Source organism: Callospermophilus lateralis, chromosome 5 (genome assembly GCF_048772815.1).
Source record: "Callospermophilus lateralis isolate mCalLat2 chromosome 5, mCalLat2.hap1, whole genome shotgun sequence".
Taxonomy (NCBI): domain Eukaryota; kingdom Metazoa; phylum Chordata; class Mammalia; order Rodentia; family Sciuridae; genus Callospermophilus; species Callospermophilus lateralis.
Window position 1 is genome coordinate 125,890,530 of NC_135309.1, and position 14,688 is coordinate 125,905,217.

General features: G+C 35.3%; 1 protein-coding gene across 1 annotated transcript in view; it reads right to left on the bottom strand.

Annotated features, from left to right (window-relative positions):
• Nucleotides 1–14,688, bottom strand: part of Itga1 (integrin subunit alpha 1) — a 151,108-nt gene that overhangs the window by 37,056 nt on the left and 99,364 nt on the right. The window contains exons 10-14 of the mRNA XM_076857298.2: nt 12,144–12,217; nt 11,519–11,663; nt 4,406–4,548; nt 1,468–1,611; nt 257–514 (exon numbers count right to left, since the gene is read on the bottom strand). Of these exons, the coding sequence (XP_076713413.2) occupies nt 257–514; nt 1,468–1,611; nt 4,406–4,548; nt 11,519–11,663; nt 12,144–12,217 (764 nt within the window). The remainder of the gene's footprint in view (nt 1–256; nt 515–1,467; nt 1,612–4,405; nt 4,549–11,518; nt 11,664–12,143; nt 12,218–14,688) is intronic.

Here is a 14,688-nt window from a genome sequence, read left to right on the forward strand (position 1 = left end):
GTTTTTTTGCCATTTCAAAAGATCAAATCCTAGAGATATGGCAAATGATAACAGAAAAGAAACCAGATAAAAGTGTGAAATTAGAAGGAATCATTCTTAAAAAAAAAAAAAAAAAAAAAAAAAAAAAAACTCTCAGTTGAGAATTAGAATTGAGTTTCCCAACAGAGTGAGAAGAAAGAAATCAAATAGCTCATTAAGTAGCCAGGCAATGCCACTCAGCATTGGAAGGTGGGAATTTGTAGGTTTAACTTCTTACTTGTGCATACTCTTTCCTTACAGTCTTCCCACTACCATGATAAATGTAGACGGCGCCTGCGTGATCATTCTCCAGCGGAGCCCCTATCACGACGTCATTAAATCCGTCAAGATTGAGATCTTTTACAGCAGCAATTGCTGTTCCAAAACGAGCCCCGCATGGTTCATTTTTGTTTTCTTTTGTGCATGAGTTGTGCTTCAGAGATGAGCAGCAAGTCTGCTTAATTGGTTCCAGGCTCATTTGATATTCAAATCTTGTCTGGAAAAAAGATAAATAGGATACTTATGGATTTCTGTCACTACTAGAGCAGAGTAGATTTTTAAAGTGCGTGCCAAATCAACACTATTAAGAACTATCTGTACATTACTAGTACAGTTTGTAAAATTTCTTAAAAAGTGAAAGCAAAGTTGGGGATTCCAAAGAAGAGATTGTAGAATTATCAGAAAGAAAAATAAGAATCTCTTTTTAACACAATCAAATGAGTTTGTAATAAATAGCATATGTTCAAATCCAAACAACTGATTTTTTTATCCCTCAGTTTCTTCCAAATTTTGTGCTCTTTTTCTCTCTTCAATTCTCCCCCATAAAACAAAGAGGAAATACATCCTGTTCAGAAAGCAACTTTCTCTAAAGCTGCCTAGAGTGTGTGTGTGTATTTGGGGGGCCCGGGTGGAGGCAGGGGCAGAAAGCAAGGACAAAGTACTAGCCAAGGTGCTCAAGAACGTATTTTCTTCTTCTTCTTTATTAAAAAACAAACAAACAAACATTTTCTTGGAGGAAATTTTAAAAATGTGACTACAGTGGCTTCTGGGAAGCATCTGATGTCACTGATTTGGAACTAACTACCTCTTTTCTACTGCCCAACCCACTACATCTCTAATGATACCCAACAATGAATATAGTTTACAGGTGGATTTATTTAGCAGTTTAGTGAATTTTATTTTTGTCTTTTCTATCCTATGTATTCTGACAACAAACCAACCAACCAACCAGCACTTCATATTTCCAAGCAGAAAATATCTAAGGGTTGGAATGATTTAATTAAAATTTAAAATATTCCTTTCAAAACAGAGTTTGGTGAGATGAATGGGAGCTAAAATCTTTGCTCATTTTTCTAAATTGAATGAAAAAATCAGAAATGCATTATTCAAAATTGAAGAAAGGGAAAAAGGTTTTCCTGGGTTTCAGATACCAAATTCAGATACCATTACCTGATTCAGAGTGTACACGTACACTTTTCCTTGTTCCTCTTTCTCTGTTCCCATGTACATGGGAGCCCCGACCAGAAGGATGTCAGTGTTAGAATCTTTATCAATGTCAACTGTAGTTAAAACACTACCAAAATAGGAACCAATCTAGGGTATAAGACAAAACAAGAGAGCCTGGTTAACATCAGACATTCTCAAGGAAGTTAAAATCTGCATTTTTTTAAAACTTTTTTTCAATTTAGAACATGATTGATGTTTGGTTGACAAAGGAAATGAAATATAGAAACTGGTTGAGTATTTTTTTAAGCTAAAGAATATCAGTCTATCTCATCTTTGAGGGCAAATAGATGTCACTGATTTTATAGCTTAAAAGTAACAGAAAATATTTTCTTTAGATTTTTGTCTTTCTCCACAAATCAGATAGATAATACTACAGTGGCTTTTTTTTTTAAGGAAAATGAATAAAGAGGAGAAGGCATTCTAAAATGGTTTCATATATGTTTAAGTATAGTAATAGGAAATTATGAAATAAATGGATTAAAAGGAGCTGACTGGTTTTGGGATACTGTAGGGTATTTTATCTCATGGTCTTAGATGATTATCTATTTAACAATGGGTAAGTCTTGTCCCAGTAGTTATGAAAGATGGAAAAATAAGAAAGGATCACAGGGGGCCATCCCCTTGCCGCAATATATTGTCTCTTTTAAATATAGAGATCTGTTTGGGGGAAAAGCAAGAAACTCACATTTCACTATCTAAATGCTTAAATAACCTTTTAAAATACGTTTAATATTTGACACTCCTAGTTCCTCTCTTATTGACACTTCCCATCCCAGATTCTGTGCTTTCATTTTTGCTCTTATGATTCTGTTCCTATATCTCCAATCATCCTTTTTTTTCTTCTTATTTGCTGGTCCCATCCCCTAAACTTTGGCCTCCCTGAGAGCCTAGATCTGAGGTTTCCTTTCTATTCTCTTTCCCTAGACCATCAAAGCTTCCCAAACATGTTCACAGCATATTGTACATTTCTTTATGTTTTCATCCTCGAGGCTCAAATTCTGCATTGATAGACATATAGATATTGTGAGATGTACTTTTTATGGCTTTTGAAGGTAATTTTCTCACAGACTTGAAGGCTTAGAAGGCTTTTCAATATTAAATTAATCACAAATATTTAAAAAAATATATAGTGGGCTCTGTCAGCATTAGGTTTTTATTCCCCATGCTGACCAGGGTTCCCCCACTTTTTAGTGTTTAATGCCCAGCAGCTTTTCTCATTTATTTTACCTTACTGACATCTGCAAGCATCTGAATTTGTGCTTATTACTACAAAAAACATATCAAAATCTTAATACCAATTTTTTAACTTTTTTAAAAAGTACCACAACTGCTTTTTCTACTGGAGCCACATTTCTCTCAGATTTGCAGGCCTAAAACTGAAATCACTCATGATTTAAATCATTCATGCTATTTTCCTCTACTCAAGTAAGCAGTTTCCCACAAAATTTTATACTTCTTTTCACCTGTAGACAATTAACAGAAAGATAATCAACTGAAGATGTCAGCTAAAATGCTTCATTTTACTTTCTCAACTCCTCTTTATTTGTGCCTATTACACCTCTTCCTTTTCCATGTTTGATTGTTAATATCTTATTTTAGGTTCTTACATCATCCTTAAATCACAACGACAGCTTCATTTTTATTGCTGATGCATTTTGTGAGCATGAATGTGGCAAAGAGTTGATAAAAACACTTTTGCCTGGTATATGAGAATCTGACCTCTGGTGTACTCTGAGATTCCCCTGGGAACCAGCTGAGGATAGGATTCCAATTATATTGCAAAGCATCACATGGTGGTGAAATCAAGCAATGGCTGGAATGTTGTATTGAGGTCATGTGGAATCAAGAGTGAACTCTACCTGATAGAGGTAACATATTTTGGACTTCTTTGGGTGGTGGCTCTTGTAGCTAGCTTGCCCTCTGCAGACACCCTGTAAACTATGTCTGTGCTACTGTCATAAAGAATACTAGCTCCTATGAAGAGAGGGCTTTAGAGCCAGGGCAGTTGTAGATCTGCCTTGTGTAAGTTTGTGGCACCTGGGCTGTACGTTGTGCTGGTCTAGTTTACTGAGATAAAATACCTACTGAGCCCTAAGAAGAACCCCCTTGAGGATTGCAAAATAAAGTTAATAATTCCTCATTGTAGAACACTTGGAAAATACAGAAAACTATAAAAATAGACAAACGTTACCCAAGTTATTAAAATCCCCAAAATAGCAACAACAACAACAATAACAAATATCATAGATAGATGCTATTCTTTTGGTCTAAAAAGTACTATATGTATTTATAAGTTTGTATAATTTCTTAATTTAATTTTAATGTAATTAGTGTAATCTAATAATAATTTTCCAATTTGTGTTACAATCAATTTCCCAATACTTTGGGGATATAAGTCAAACTTTTTAGTTTGTGATTCAATGTTTCACACAATAAGAGTCCCCATTATTTTTTTAACATTCTCTTTTACTTTCCTTTCTACTTATCTATATTTTATCTTTCCTTCTAGACTCACCCCAAATTCCATCACTTATTATGGCTTTTTGCACCAATCTTAACTTAAAATAGTCTTTCTACTTTCTGAATATACTGTCTATATCCTGGCACTTTTATGATTCTTAATGTTTTAGATCTCTTTTCTTGTACATATTTTGCAATCTGCAGCTACCCCTATTATCTCTACATCTTATCTTCACTTCCATCCATCTGCAGTGTTTATGAGGCCAAAGGTACAGACACGTTACATCTTTCCAAAGAATCTAATAGGTAACCCTGCTTACGGTGGATATTGACTATGCAGGTATTGCTTTTAAAAGATTTAGAATAACAGAGACATACATGGAATGTGAAGAAACTAATTGGAAACAATTTTCAAGCTTACCTGTTCTCCTCTGAGCGTCTGGAGAATCTTGATGTCCCCATCTTCCATTCTGTAGATAACAACCTGGCCTGTGTGGTTGTACCGTGGCTGTCCAGCAATATAGAGGACACCTCCAGGAGCAGTGGCAGAATTTACTGTGTAACCTACCAAAGAGATTCCAGACATATATCTGGCCCCTTAAAGTCTGCATGTAATATGCTATGAATGACTTTAGATTGTCAACTTACGGAGAATCACTGATCTATTTTTAAATGGATTTCTGCTTTTCTGAAAATAATAATTTTTAAGTGCACATAAAAATCTTTTGGTTAGAAACTTTTTCATTATCTACCACAACAACTTTGTTCTGGAAAGGTATACCCCCCCCCCAATCTCAGTTTTTCATTGTTTAAAGGCACAAATGATATAACAGTGATGATAGAAAAAGAAAAAAAGGTATACAAAGCTCCTTACCATTCCTAGTTCACCATTTTGGAATATATCCATTATATTCTATTTGGACATAAGTATCTGTGCTGTAGACATTAATGATAACATACTGTTAGGATTATAGGAAATATAAATTTATTTCTTGGTAGCCTGATTTTAAATTGTAACTTAATTGGTGGATATTATTTCTGTGAGTTCAAAATAAAGTTATTAAATTTACTACTTGACCATTCCCTGATGGAATATTGGAATTTAAGTGGTTTTTGATTGTTTGCTATTGTACTAAACTTGCAAAAATAAATATTTATTTACTTTTACTAAACTTAAATCCTTGAGTTCAGCATTACTGTCTGCATTTTTAAGCATTTATTAAACATTTACTTACTTTTTCTATTTTTGGATTTTTTTCTTGACAGTAAGTTTAAGTAGATTACTAGATCAAGTTTTTAGTGGTTCTTATACTATCTTTGGCAAATTGTTTCAAAAACATTTCTATTAATTATTTATTCTTATGAACAGTTATATGGGACACAACTAGTCTTGGGAATACTTGGGAAATGTCCCCAAGTATTCTGACTTATTATGTAAATTTTTAAATATTTTAATAGGTGTTAAACATTATCTAACAATAGTACTTGGTAATTTTAATTTGTGTTTGATTATTAGTGAGCTAGTTTTTCATATGTCTGATCATTCATCCTTTTAGGGGCAGGTATTAAATTCAGGGTTTTGTGCATGCTAGCCAAGCATTGTGCCACTGAGCTACATCCTCAGCCCCTTTTTTTAAAAATTTATTTTGAGACAAGGTCTCACTAAGTCACCCAGGCTGGCCTCCTGCATCCTTCTGCCTCAGCCTCCCAAATGGCTGGGATTTCAGGCATGTACCACCTCACTTAGCCACTCCATTTTAGTTGAGTTTTCAAAATGCTCTCCAAAATTTGGAGTTGTTTTTTTTCCCCTTACTTTTACATTCATTTCCATGTATTTTATGTCAAATTTTTCCTGAGCCGTAAGTTTTTGATTCTTGTTTTTTCTTCTGTGTAATCTATTATCCTGGTTTAAGAACAGTTTGTTTTGTTGCAGTCAGGATTATCTCATTGTGACAGAGGGAGATTATAAATGGGTTAATCCAACCATGAGCTCTGTAGACACACCCAGTTCATTTGGGTGTTTTGTTCACATAGATGTGCTCAACGACCAAGGAATCTACCCATAAACCCTTGAGTTCAGCTTTACCGTCTGCATTTTTAAGCATGCAGAGCAAAATATCAGCACTCTTTCTGGGAATCCACCTTCGATTGGGCCCACCTAGGAAGGGCACCATCATAATGATGGAATAATGCACAATGGAATTATAAGGTAACTTTTCAAATACTTGATGTCCTTTTAGATATGCATACACATGATGGCTTGGAAAGTTTTATAGATATTCTTAAAGTGATGGAGAAGATACTAACATCTTGAATTGCATGATTTTGTAGGGCTTACTGGGTCAAATGTATAGCAAAGTATTTTGAGAGATCACATCAGGCCATTTATGGGAAAGAACTTGAATTTCGACTGTAAGTTAGATGATTATTATTTTTGGAGTCAAGAATTAGATTTATTCTTTCTGTCATTAGAAAACAGAGCTAAATCAATGGGTAAAAATGACTTTATGTACATGTCAACTCTCCAGAAGGAAAAACTGTTCTAATAACCAGAGCTGTTCATTAGTGGTGCAGGAAGCAGATTGTTTTTTAAAATTCCATAGAACAGCATTTCCAACAAAAAAGACCATATTTCTAATTTACTTAACAAGTATTTCACTATAAAGTATTAGTTCTACTTTGTCTCAAATTTTTAAAAGAGGAACAGAGGTTTTTGTACCACTTAATTCTTACAAGTGCTGAGGGAACACAATTCCTTAGACATATTATCTTTTATGAGTAGTTTTATCACGTTTTCATTTGTTCCTTTTTCTTTGAGTTCTTTTCTATTGTTATATATAACATAATGCAAAATATTCTTCAAACACACAATGTATTATTTTTTTATATTACTAGTGGCAATATTGCTTAAGAGTAAGAATTTTAGGATCATGTTTATGCATACATAAAATAGAAAAGGAGATGTGCAAAACAAAGATTGCATTATTTCCTGCCATTCTACTAAGAAATATGAAGAAGGGAGTGGGATAGTGCAAGGGTTTTAAAAATATGTTGATTATTATTACTTTGTGTGATTTTCAGAGCTGTGAATGCAAATGGGTAAATGACTCTTTAGAAAACAAGTTGAAAATTATGTTTGGGACTTGGAGTTGTACAATTACTTAATTAAGTCTAATAATTTGCACTTGATAACAGAAAATATTGGCTTATAAATCACAGGGACAGTAACTTGCTTCTTGCTGGGGGCTCAAGTGTTCAAAGACAATAAAAGGAAAAGAAAAAAGAGACAAATGTAGCCTAACTTTAATAAGGCAAATAATTATAAACATTCATGCGTAATATTGCTTCTTGAAAAGGAAAAGCATAAAATGAAAGGGGGGAAAAGGGTGGCCTCGTCCAATGCATGGATTTATGAACAGTAAATGAGGTCAGCTCCCACAATTCACTCTTTGGAAGAAGCGTGAGAAGCTGGTGAGGTCATGGGAAACAGGCATGAACTGTCTCCATTCCACTTCTTTGCCTCACGTCTTTCCTCTTCCTTTAGAATCTGTCTGGCATGATTAGAAATCAGCAAACTGTGGCTGGAGGAACACAATCTCATCTGCATTCTCACCATTAAGCCCACTTACTAAGCATATATTAAGCACATATTGAGGCAGTTTGCTGAGTTACAGAAAGACAGCCACATTGATGGGCATTGTGGCTCAAGCTTGTAACCCCAGCTACTTGGGAGGCTGAGGCAGGAGTAACACCACTTCAAGGAGAGCCTCAGCAACTTAGTAATACACTGACTCAAAAATTTAATAAAAAATTTAAACAGGGCTGGGAGAATTGTGCTTGCCTAGCATGTGCAAAGGCCTGGGTTCAATCTCTAGCAGAGAAAAACCAATAAATAAATAAGGGTATGTGACTATATCCTGAGAGAGATGTTCATTAGCTTCCATTCCTACTTTGTTTTGATCAATATTGATTTCAGAGGATTTTTTTTTCATACAGTATCTAACTCTTGCTTTGCTTCCTCCATTAGATTTTCCATGGTCTCACAGTCTGCAATCTGTATGGATTTTAAAATAAAATATTCCATCTCTTCTTAATTTGCAATGTCCATAAGAAAACATTTTGAAAGCCTCATTCCAGATTTAGAACATTGGGGGAAAATCCTACAACACAAGCTATCCACCCACATGTTTTACTGAGTTCTTTTCTATTTTGAAAGAAAGTTTACATATATCAGACTTTGTTGGCAAAATATCATGCACTCTAAATTTTGATTAAGCTAATAAAATGATTTGTGAAACAATATATATCATCTCAGCACACTGTAGGAAACATGCAAAAAAGTTCATATATCGTTATATGTACAGATATGGCTGGTACTTTTCTCAGCTTTATTGAAGTATAATTGGTAAGAGGGGACATATAAGTACTGTAGTCAGAAATGAAGGCTACTTTAATGTTTTCTTAATTGTGATGATATATTTAAACCCTGAATTCTCTAATTCTTCTTTAATCAACCAATAAATCAATAAGTAAAGCTTTGGAGGAATAACAGATTTAGGATTCTAACAGTTTATTTAGTTTTAAGGACTTTTATCATGTAATCATAGCTCAGAATACCAAAAATTCTGGATTGTTAAATTAATAATTAAATATGTGAACTTCCTAAAAGTAGAGAACATGTCAAACTTGTTTGTGGACTTCACAAAATGTTTTTAATTTTCTAAATATCCAGTACTTAGAAGTTGTAATATTTACGTCAGCTACTGTTATTATTACATATAATATACCTGTATTAGTTTTCTATTGCTTCTGTGACAAATCACCACAACTTGGTGCTTATTACACTACAAATGTATTATCTTACAATTATGTTAGAAATCTGTCAAAGTTCCCGCAGGCTAAGATCACAAGTAGCCAGGTCTATGTTCCTTTCTGGAGGAAAGGTAGAATCTGTTTCTTGGAGCTTTGTAGCTTCTAGAGACCACACATATAACATGTCTAGTGGTCCCTGTCCATATTCAAAGCCAACAACATTGCCTCTCTAACCATTTTCCATAGTTCTAGCTCCCTCAGATCACATCCAGGAGATGTTCTCTGATTTTAAGAACTTGGTTACCATGGGCCATGCCAGATTTCCTGGGATAATCTTTCCATCTCCAGATTCTTAACTTAATCACACCTGCAAAGTACTTTTTGATTCATAAGCAAACATATTCCTGAATCTGTGAATGAGGACACAGACATCTTTGTGAATCATTATTCTACTTACTACAATGATAGTAAGATGAATATTTATTGTATAACAGTACATACCAATAAAACACCTACTGAATATTAGCATCTGTCAGGCATTGTATTAAGCACCTTATGGTCATTATTTAATTTAATCTTTTCAATAGCCTAAATTATATATCAATTTAATTATTGCCACTTTATAAATAAACTGAAGTGTTGCTAAGGCTGTAGGAACAGGGAGAGACAAATATCTACAGCTGAGAGCCATCTTTAAATGACAGCTTCAGAACTGCATCAGGTCTTTAGTATTATGGCATTACATGGCATATGCCCATCACTTTTATTTTGATGGGCATATAAGATCCCAATAAGTGGATTTACTATTTACTTCATTATTCCCATTTTTTTGGACATGTGGGATAATGCTATTTCCTCTAATACCATATATATTAATAAAATGAAAATGACTGTTTACATGGCATTCTTAAATGTTGGATTTGTTAGGTTAGATTTTCAGAAGTGAAATTTCTGGGTCAATATGTTGTGAACTTTTTATGACTCTGTAAACACATTGTCAAATCCCTTTCATAAGGAGTTGTACTGATGTATGTGCTACTCATTATATTTGAGGGTAGTTGGTCTATAATTCTTCTATCTAAGATAGGAAGCAGTTTCTGATTGAACTGCTTCTTGATTCCAAGGCATTTCATGTTGAGCAGTCTCATAGAATCTTTCTCGAATTTACATCACAAACTTGCCAAATTTCAAAGTTGTACATTGTATGATTTCTTGTCTCAAACCCAATTTCTTCAAGTTATGGAGGGAGAGGAACTTTTGTTGGAGTGGTTTACAGATCTGTATTCTCTAAATAATCTTTTACTGGAACATTATAGTTTATCATTTTGCCTTTGAAATATGTGATAATAAAAACAATGGGATATTCTAGCTGTTGTCTGACCAGGGTACGATGTAATGAGATTTCTATAGGAAAGAAGACTAGACTTTCATTAATGTGGTTCAGAGAGTAGTCACAGTGTCCCTGCTGATCACCATTATATTTTTAGTTATCTATAACACAGGCTTTTATTCTTTTTATATCCTCCTACCTCTTTAATAGATGTTCTTGAATAAGGAGGCATATAGGAATACCAGTAAAAACCTGCCACTCTCCTCATAAAGTATAAAGGAACTGGCTTATGTTGCTAACAAGACTTGCTCCAGGACAGAAAGATCCCTCAGAGGAATGCCAACAGACTAAAATGTGAACACTTCAAGGTTAAGGTATTTGTTTACCACAGCATTCCCAGAACCAAGAACATATGCCTGGGGGCAAAAGAGGAGCCAGAAAAACATCTGCTGAAAGAGAGTTGGGAAGGTGCCATTCCATCCCACTGTTCACTGAGATCTTCTTCCAGTGATGAGGGTGCCCCCTAGTACCCCTGGCATCTCTGAGCCTGGTACAGATCCTGAATAAAGTGGTACCATATATATTCTTCCTTGTGACTAGAAGTCATTAGAAAGCAAGAGGAGGTTACATCACTGGGGTTAAGTTCAATATTTGCCTGATTACACATAGAGCTATGAGAGAAGAAGTTATATGATGAATCAACTTAAAATTCTCTGTCTCTCTGTGTCTTTCTTTCTCTGTCTCTGTTTCTCTCTCTATGCATGTGTGTGTGTGTGCACTGGGGATTAAACACAGGCCCTTGCACATGCTAGACACACATGCTAGCCATCCCTTTTTAAGTTTTTACTTTTTGAGATTGGGTCTTGCTAAATTGCCCCAGGCTGAACTTGAGCTTAGGATTCTCTTGTTCACCCTTCCTAGTAGCTGTGAGGTTATAGTCAAGAGCTACTGTGCCAAGCTAAAATTCTCTTTTTAAAAATTAAAACTATATACAAAAAACTAATGGTAAAAGTTATTTAAGAGAATATGGGAATCTATTCTTCAGAATAGAGAAGTTAAGGTCTCTTTTTCTACCTATTCATTTTCTGTCCATAGTTCTTGAATTTAAAGAAAATACCAGGCATAAAGAGACCTCTTAAAGTGCACATAGCCTGAATCATTCCCTGAACTACAAGGTCCCACTGAGAAACATTGACCTCCAGGTTCTGAAACTTCAACTTGCTAAGGCTCCTCATAAGTATGAAACCTTTTATGGATTTTTAAAAATACTTAATTCTTTGAGGTGTTCTCACTACATGGTTTGCACCTAAAGAAATGCAAGCAAATAGCGCTAAAGATTAAAACATTTAAAAAATAAAAAATAACCTTCTGTCAATTGCATTCAAACATTACCTAAATAAGAAGCAAGAGGTTCATTCTTCTTGGAAGATTCAACTTTAAAGGTTGTGTTTTGAGGTATTATGATTTGATTAGCTTTCTGCATAACCACTGTTCCATTCCAATCATAGGCTCCTACTGCTCCAAGCATGACCCAGTCCTTATACACAAATAGAAAAAGCAATAATGTTTAATATTTAACTACAAATGGTATGTTTTCTAATCTTGCCTTTTTGCTTTATTTTGGGTATCCTAAATCCTAAATCTTAGAAGTTTAAGGAATTCTTGCAAGACTCTTCATTATCTTAATTAACACTGAGAAAAAGATTCACTTCATGTCTGAAGCAAATAAATTAAGTATTTTGTTTAGCCAGATATGTGATTATATAAGACAAAGCTCAGACTAGCTGGTTCACAATTATTAGTAACATATAATGAGTTGTGTGAGACAATGTTTTCCTAATAATAAGACTGTGAAATGTCATTTTCCTACTTGGATTAAAAAACATCCTCACAGTCTGTATAACTGCTCATGCCAGAAACCACAAGTAGAACTTGTAATACTGATGGCTGGGTGTTAATTTGAGGGGAGGTAATCTAGCAAAAAGGTATTTCATTTACTGCCAAGTGATCAGCATACCTGTGAATAATGAGCGCTGAAGCCAGTCTGAGACATTTCCATTTCAAATGAAGCTGCTGACTGGTCTGATGTAGCTATAACATAGGAAAAGATCACCATAAGTAACCAACAATGCCTTTTAGTGCACTGCTGACTTGCAGGACCCAAAGACCCAGTAGAGCCTGATATCTTTTTTTTTTTTTTTTTTTTTTTTTTTTTTTTGAGAGGGGGGGGAGAGAGAGAGAAAGAGAGAGAGAGAGAGAGAGAGAGAGAGAGAGAGAATTTTAATTTTTTTTTTTTTTTTTTAGTTTTCAGCGGACACAACATCTTTGTTTGTATGTGGTGCTGAGGATCGAACCCGGGCTGCACGCATGCCAGGAGAGCGCGTTACCACTTGAGCCACATCCCTAGCCCAAGCCTGATATCTTATCAACCACAACTTTTAACATCTCAGATACTTTCAGTAGTACATTTATCAACCCAAAATTTCTAGGCTGAGCTGAGTAGAAGACAGGTTTGTGAACCAACTCCTGGCTCCATTCTCGTTCAATAGCTTCCCCATCCTTGCTGGAAGACTGAAGAAACTTGCATTCTTACACTGCAGCACACTCCTATGTGGCTTTGGGTTCACCTGGTTAAAGTTGCATTACAGAAGCGGGAAGCCTTTTTCATCTTTATGACCTGGGAATCCTGCGTAGGCTAAACTTACTTGATATTTTACAGGGCTGAAAAAATTTCATTCACGTATTTAAAGAGGAGTCTAGCTCCACCAGTCCCACCCACATTTCAGGCCATAAAACTGGCCCTAAATGCATAGTTTGCATTTATTATATCTCTGGTTATAGGTATCGCTCATAGATCAGGAGAGGAGTTTTTTAACAGGGCTCTAGGCTACATGCAGCCTGATCATGTACATTTCAAATATCCAGTGCACACTTTGAAATGCTTCACTGAAATGCAGAGAAAATACAGAGCATTCTCTCTAAGTACAATACTCCCAAATTATTCTCAAATACTCAGGAACCCAAAGCTACAATTTCCTGAGGGAACCAAGGGAATGTTGATTTACTTGCTTCCAGTAGGGAGTTACTGATTCATTTGGCTTTAAAGATAAGTTTAAAATAACAATTTTTTTTAAAGTCAGTCTACCCTCCCATTGAGGCATGAGAATAATCAAATATGTGAAATGAAACACATTTACTATTTATTTACTGGTGTCAATTATCAACAAATCCATTAGTAATTGCCTTTTATAGGACTAGACTAATGGAATAATCATTAAGAATTTTTCAAATCTATCGTTTTAATCTCTTGCACTTATTGCCCTCTCAATGACTTTAAGTTAAACATGTTTTTTGTTGTGGCTGTTGTTTTTGGGTTGAACCAAGGGGCACTTAACTACTGAGCCACATCCCCAGTCCTCTTTTTTATTCAGGGTCTCACTAAGTTGTTTAGGGCCTCACTAAGTTGCTGAGGCTGGCTTTGAACTTTTGATCTTCCTGCCTCAGCCTCCCATGCTGCTGGGATTACAGGCATGAGCCACCACACCCAACAAGTTAAACATGTATTCTAATAGACAGAGCTCAAAGGCAATTCCTCACTTATCTTTGCAAGACCAACAGTAAGAAATCAGCAGCCAACTGTGCATGTTTGCAGCCTGCACTGTGCTGCTCTTATTGAAGCTGAGAACCAGGAGAGAGAAGCTGTGTGACACTCCACCAGCCATATTGGCACCACGTAAGAGCCTGTCCTCTCTCTCTGAGCTTCTGACTTTGAACCGCTCCCTGTTCTGTTCTGGGTGTTGAGCTAACCACTCTGACTCCTGCACAGTTTCTGGTTAGGAATTGCATCATTTTCCCCAACCCTTGATAGGAGAGGGAGACGTTAGACCATTTCCTGTTTCATTAGGCAAGAACTTGGCATGCGTGCCTCATTAGGTGGCATTGTGCTTGGCAAGCAGGACCTTCATAATTGTAGCTATTTACCCTGAGAAGATAAATGTTGACAGGAAATGGATGTTTCCCAAGTAACAAGGAAAAAGGCCACTTTTGATCTCATTATGAAAAAAAAAAACAAGAAATAATCTAGTCAAAATACTGGTTTTGGTTAGCTTTAATTATGCAACAACAAAGATGTGGAAGATGTTTTTAGTCTGTGGAGTTCCTTATAAGACACTTTTTATTTTTACATATAGAGACTTCTTGAAATATACTGGGCACTCCTATGTGGGACTTGTTACGTATAGTGTGGGTAGGCTAGAAACAACCTGAAAATGTCATTTCAGGGAAATTGAGCCCCACCACCCCCGAGGATTTGGGATTCATTTCTGCCTGTACTAGTTTATAGTTACTTGCTTACTTAAGAAAATATATAGAAATGCTACTATATATTTAGCTATCTAATATGACTGATAAATATTAAGTTATTTTTACAGATTGTTTGTTGGCCCATGGTTGTTAAAAATTAAAAGTGCAGAATAACTCAGAAGGCCTAACATATTTCCTTAAATCCAGGCAAACTTATGACCTGGACTGTTGATAAATGACACTATGATGGCTGTGGAAAT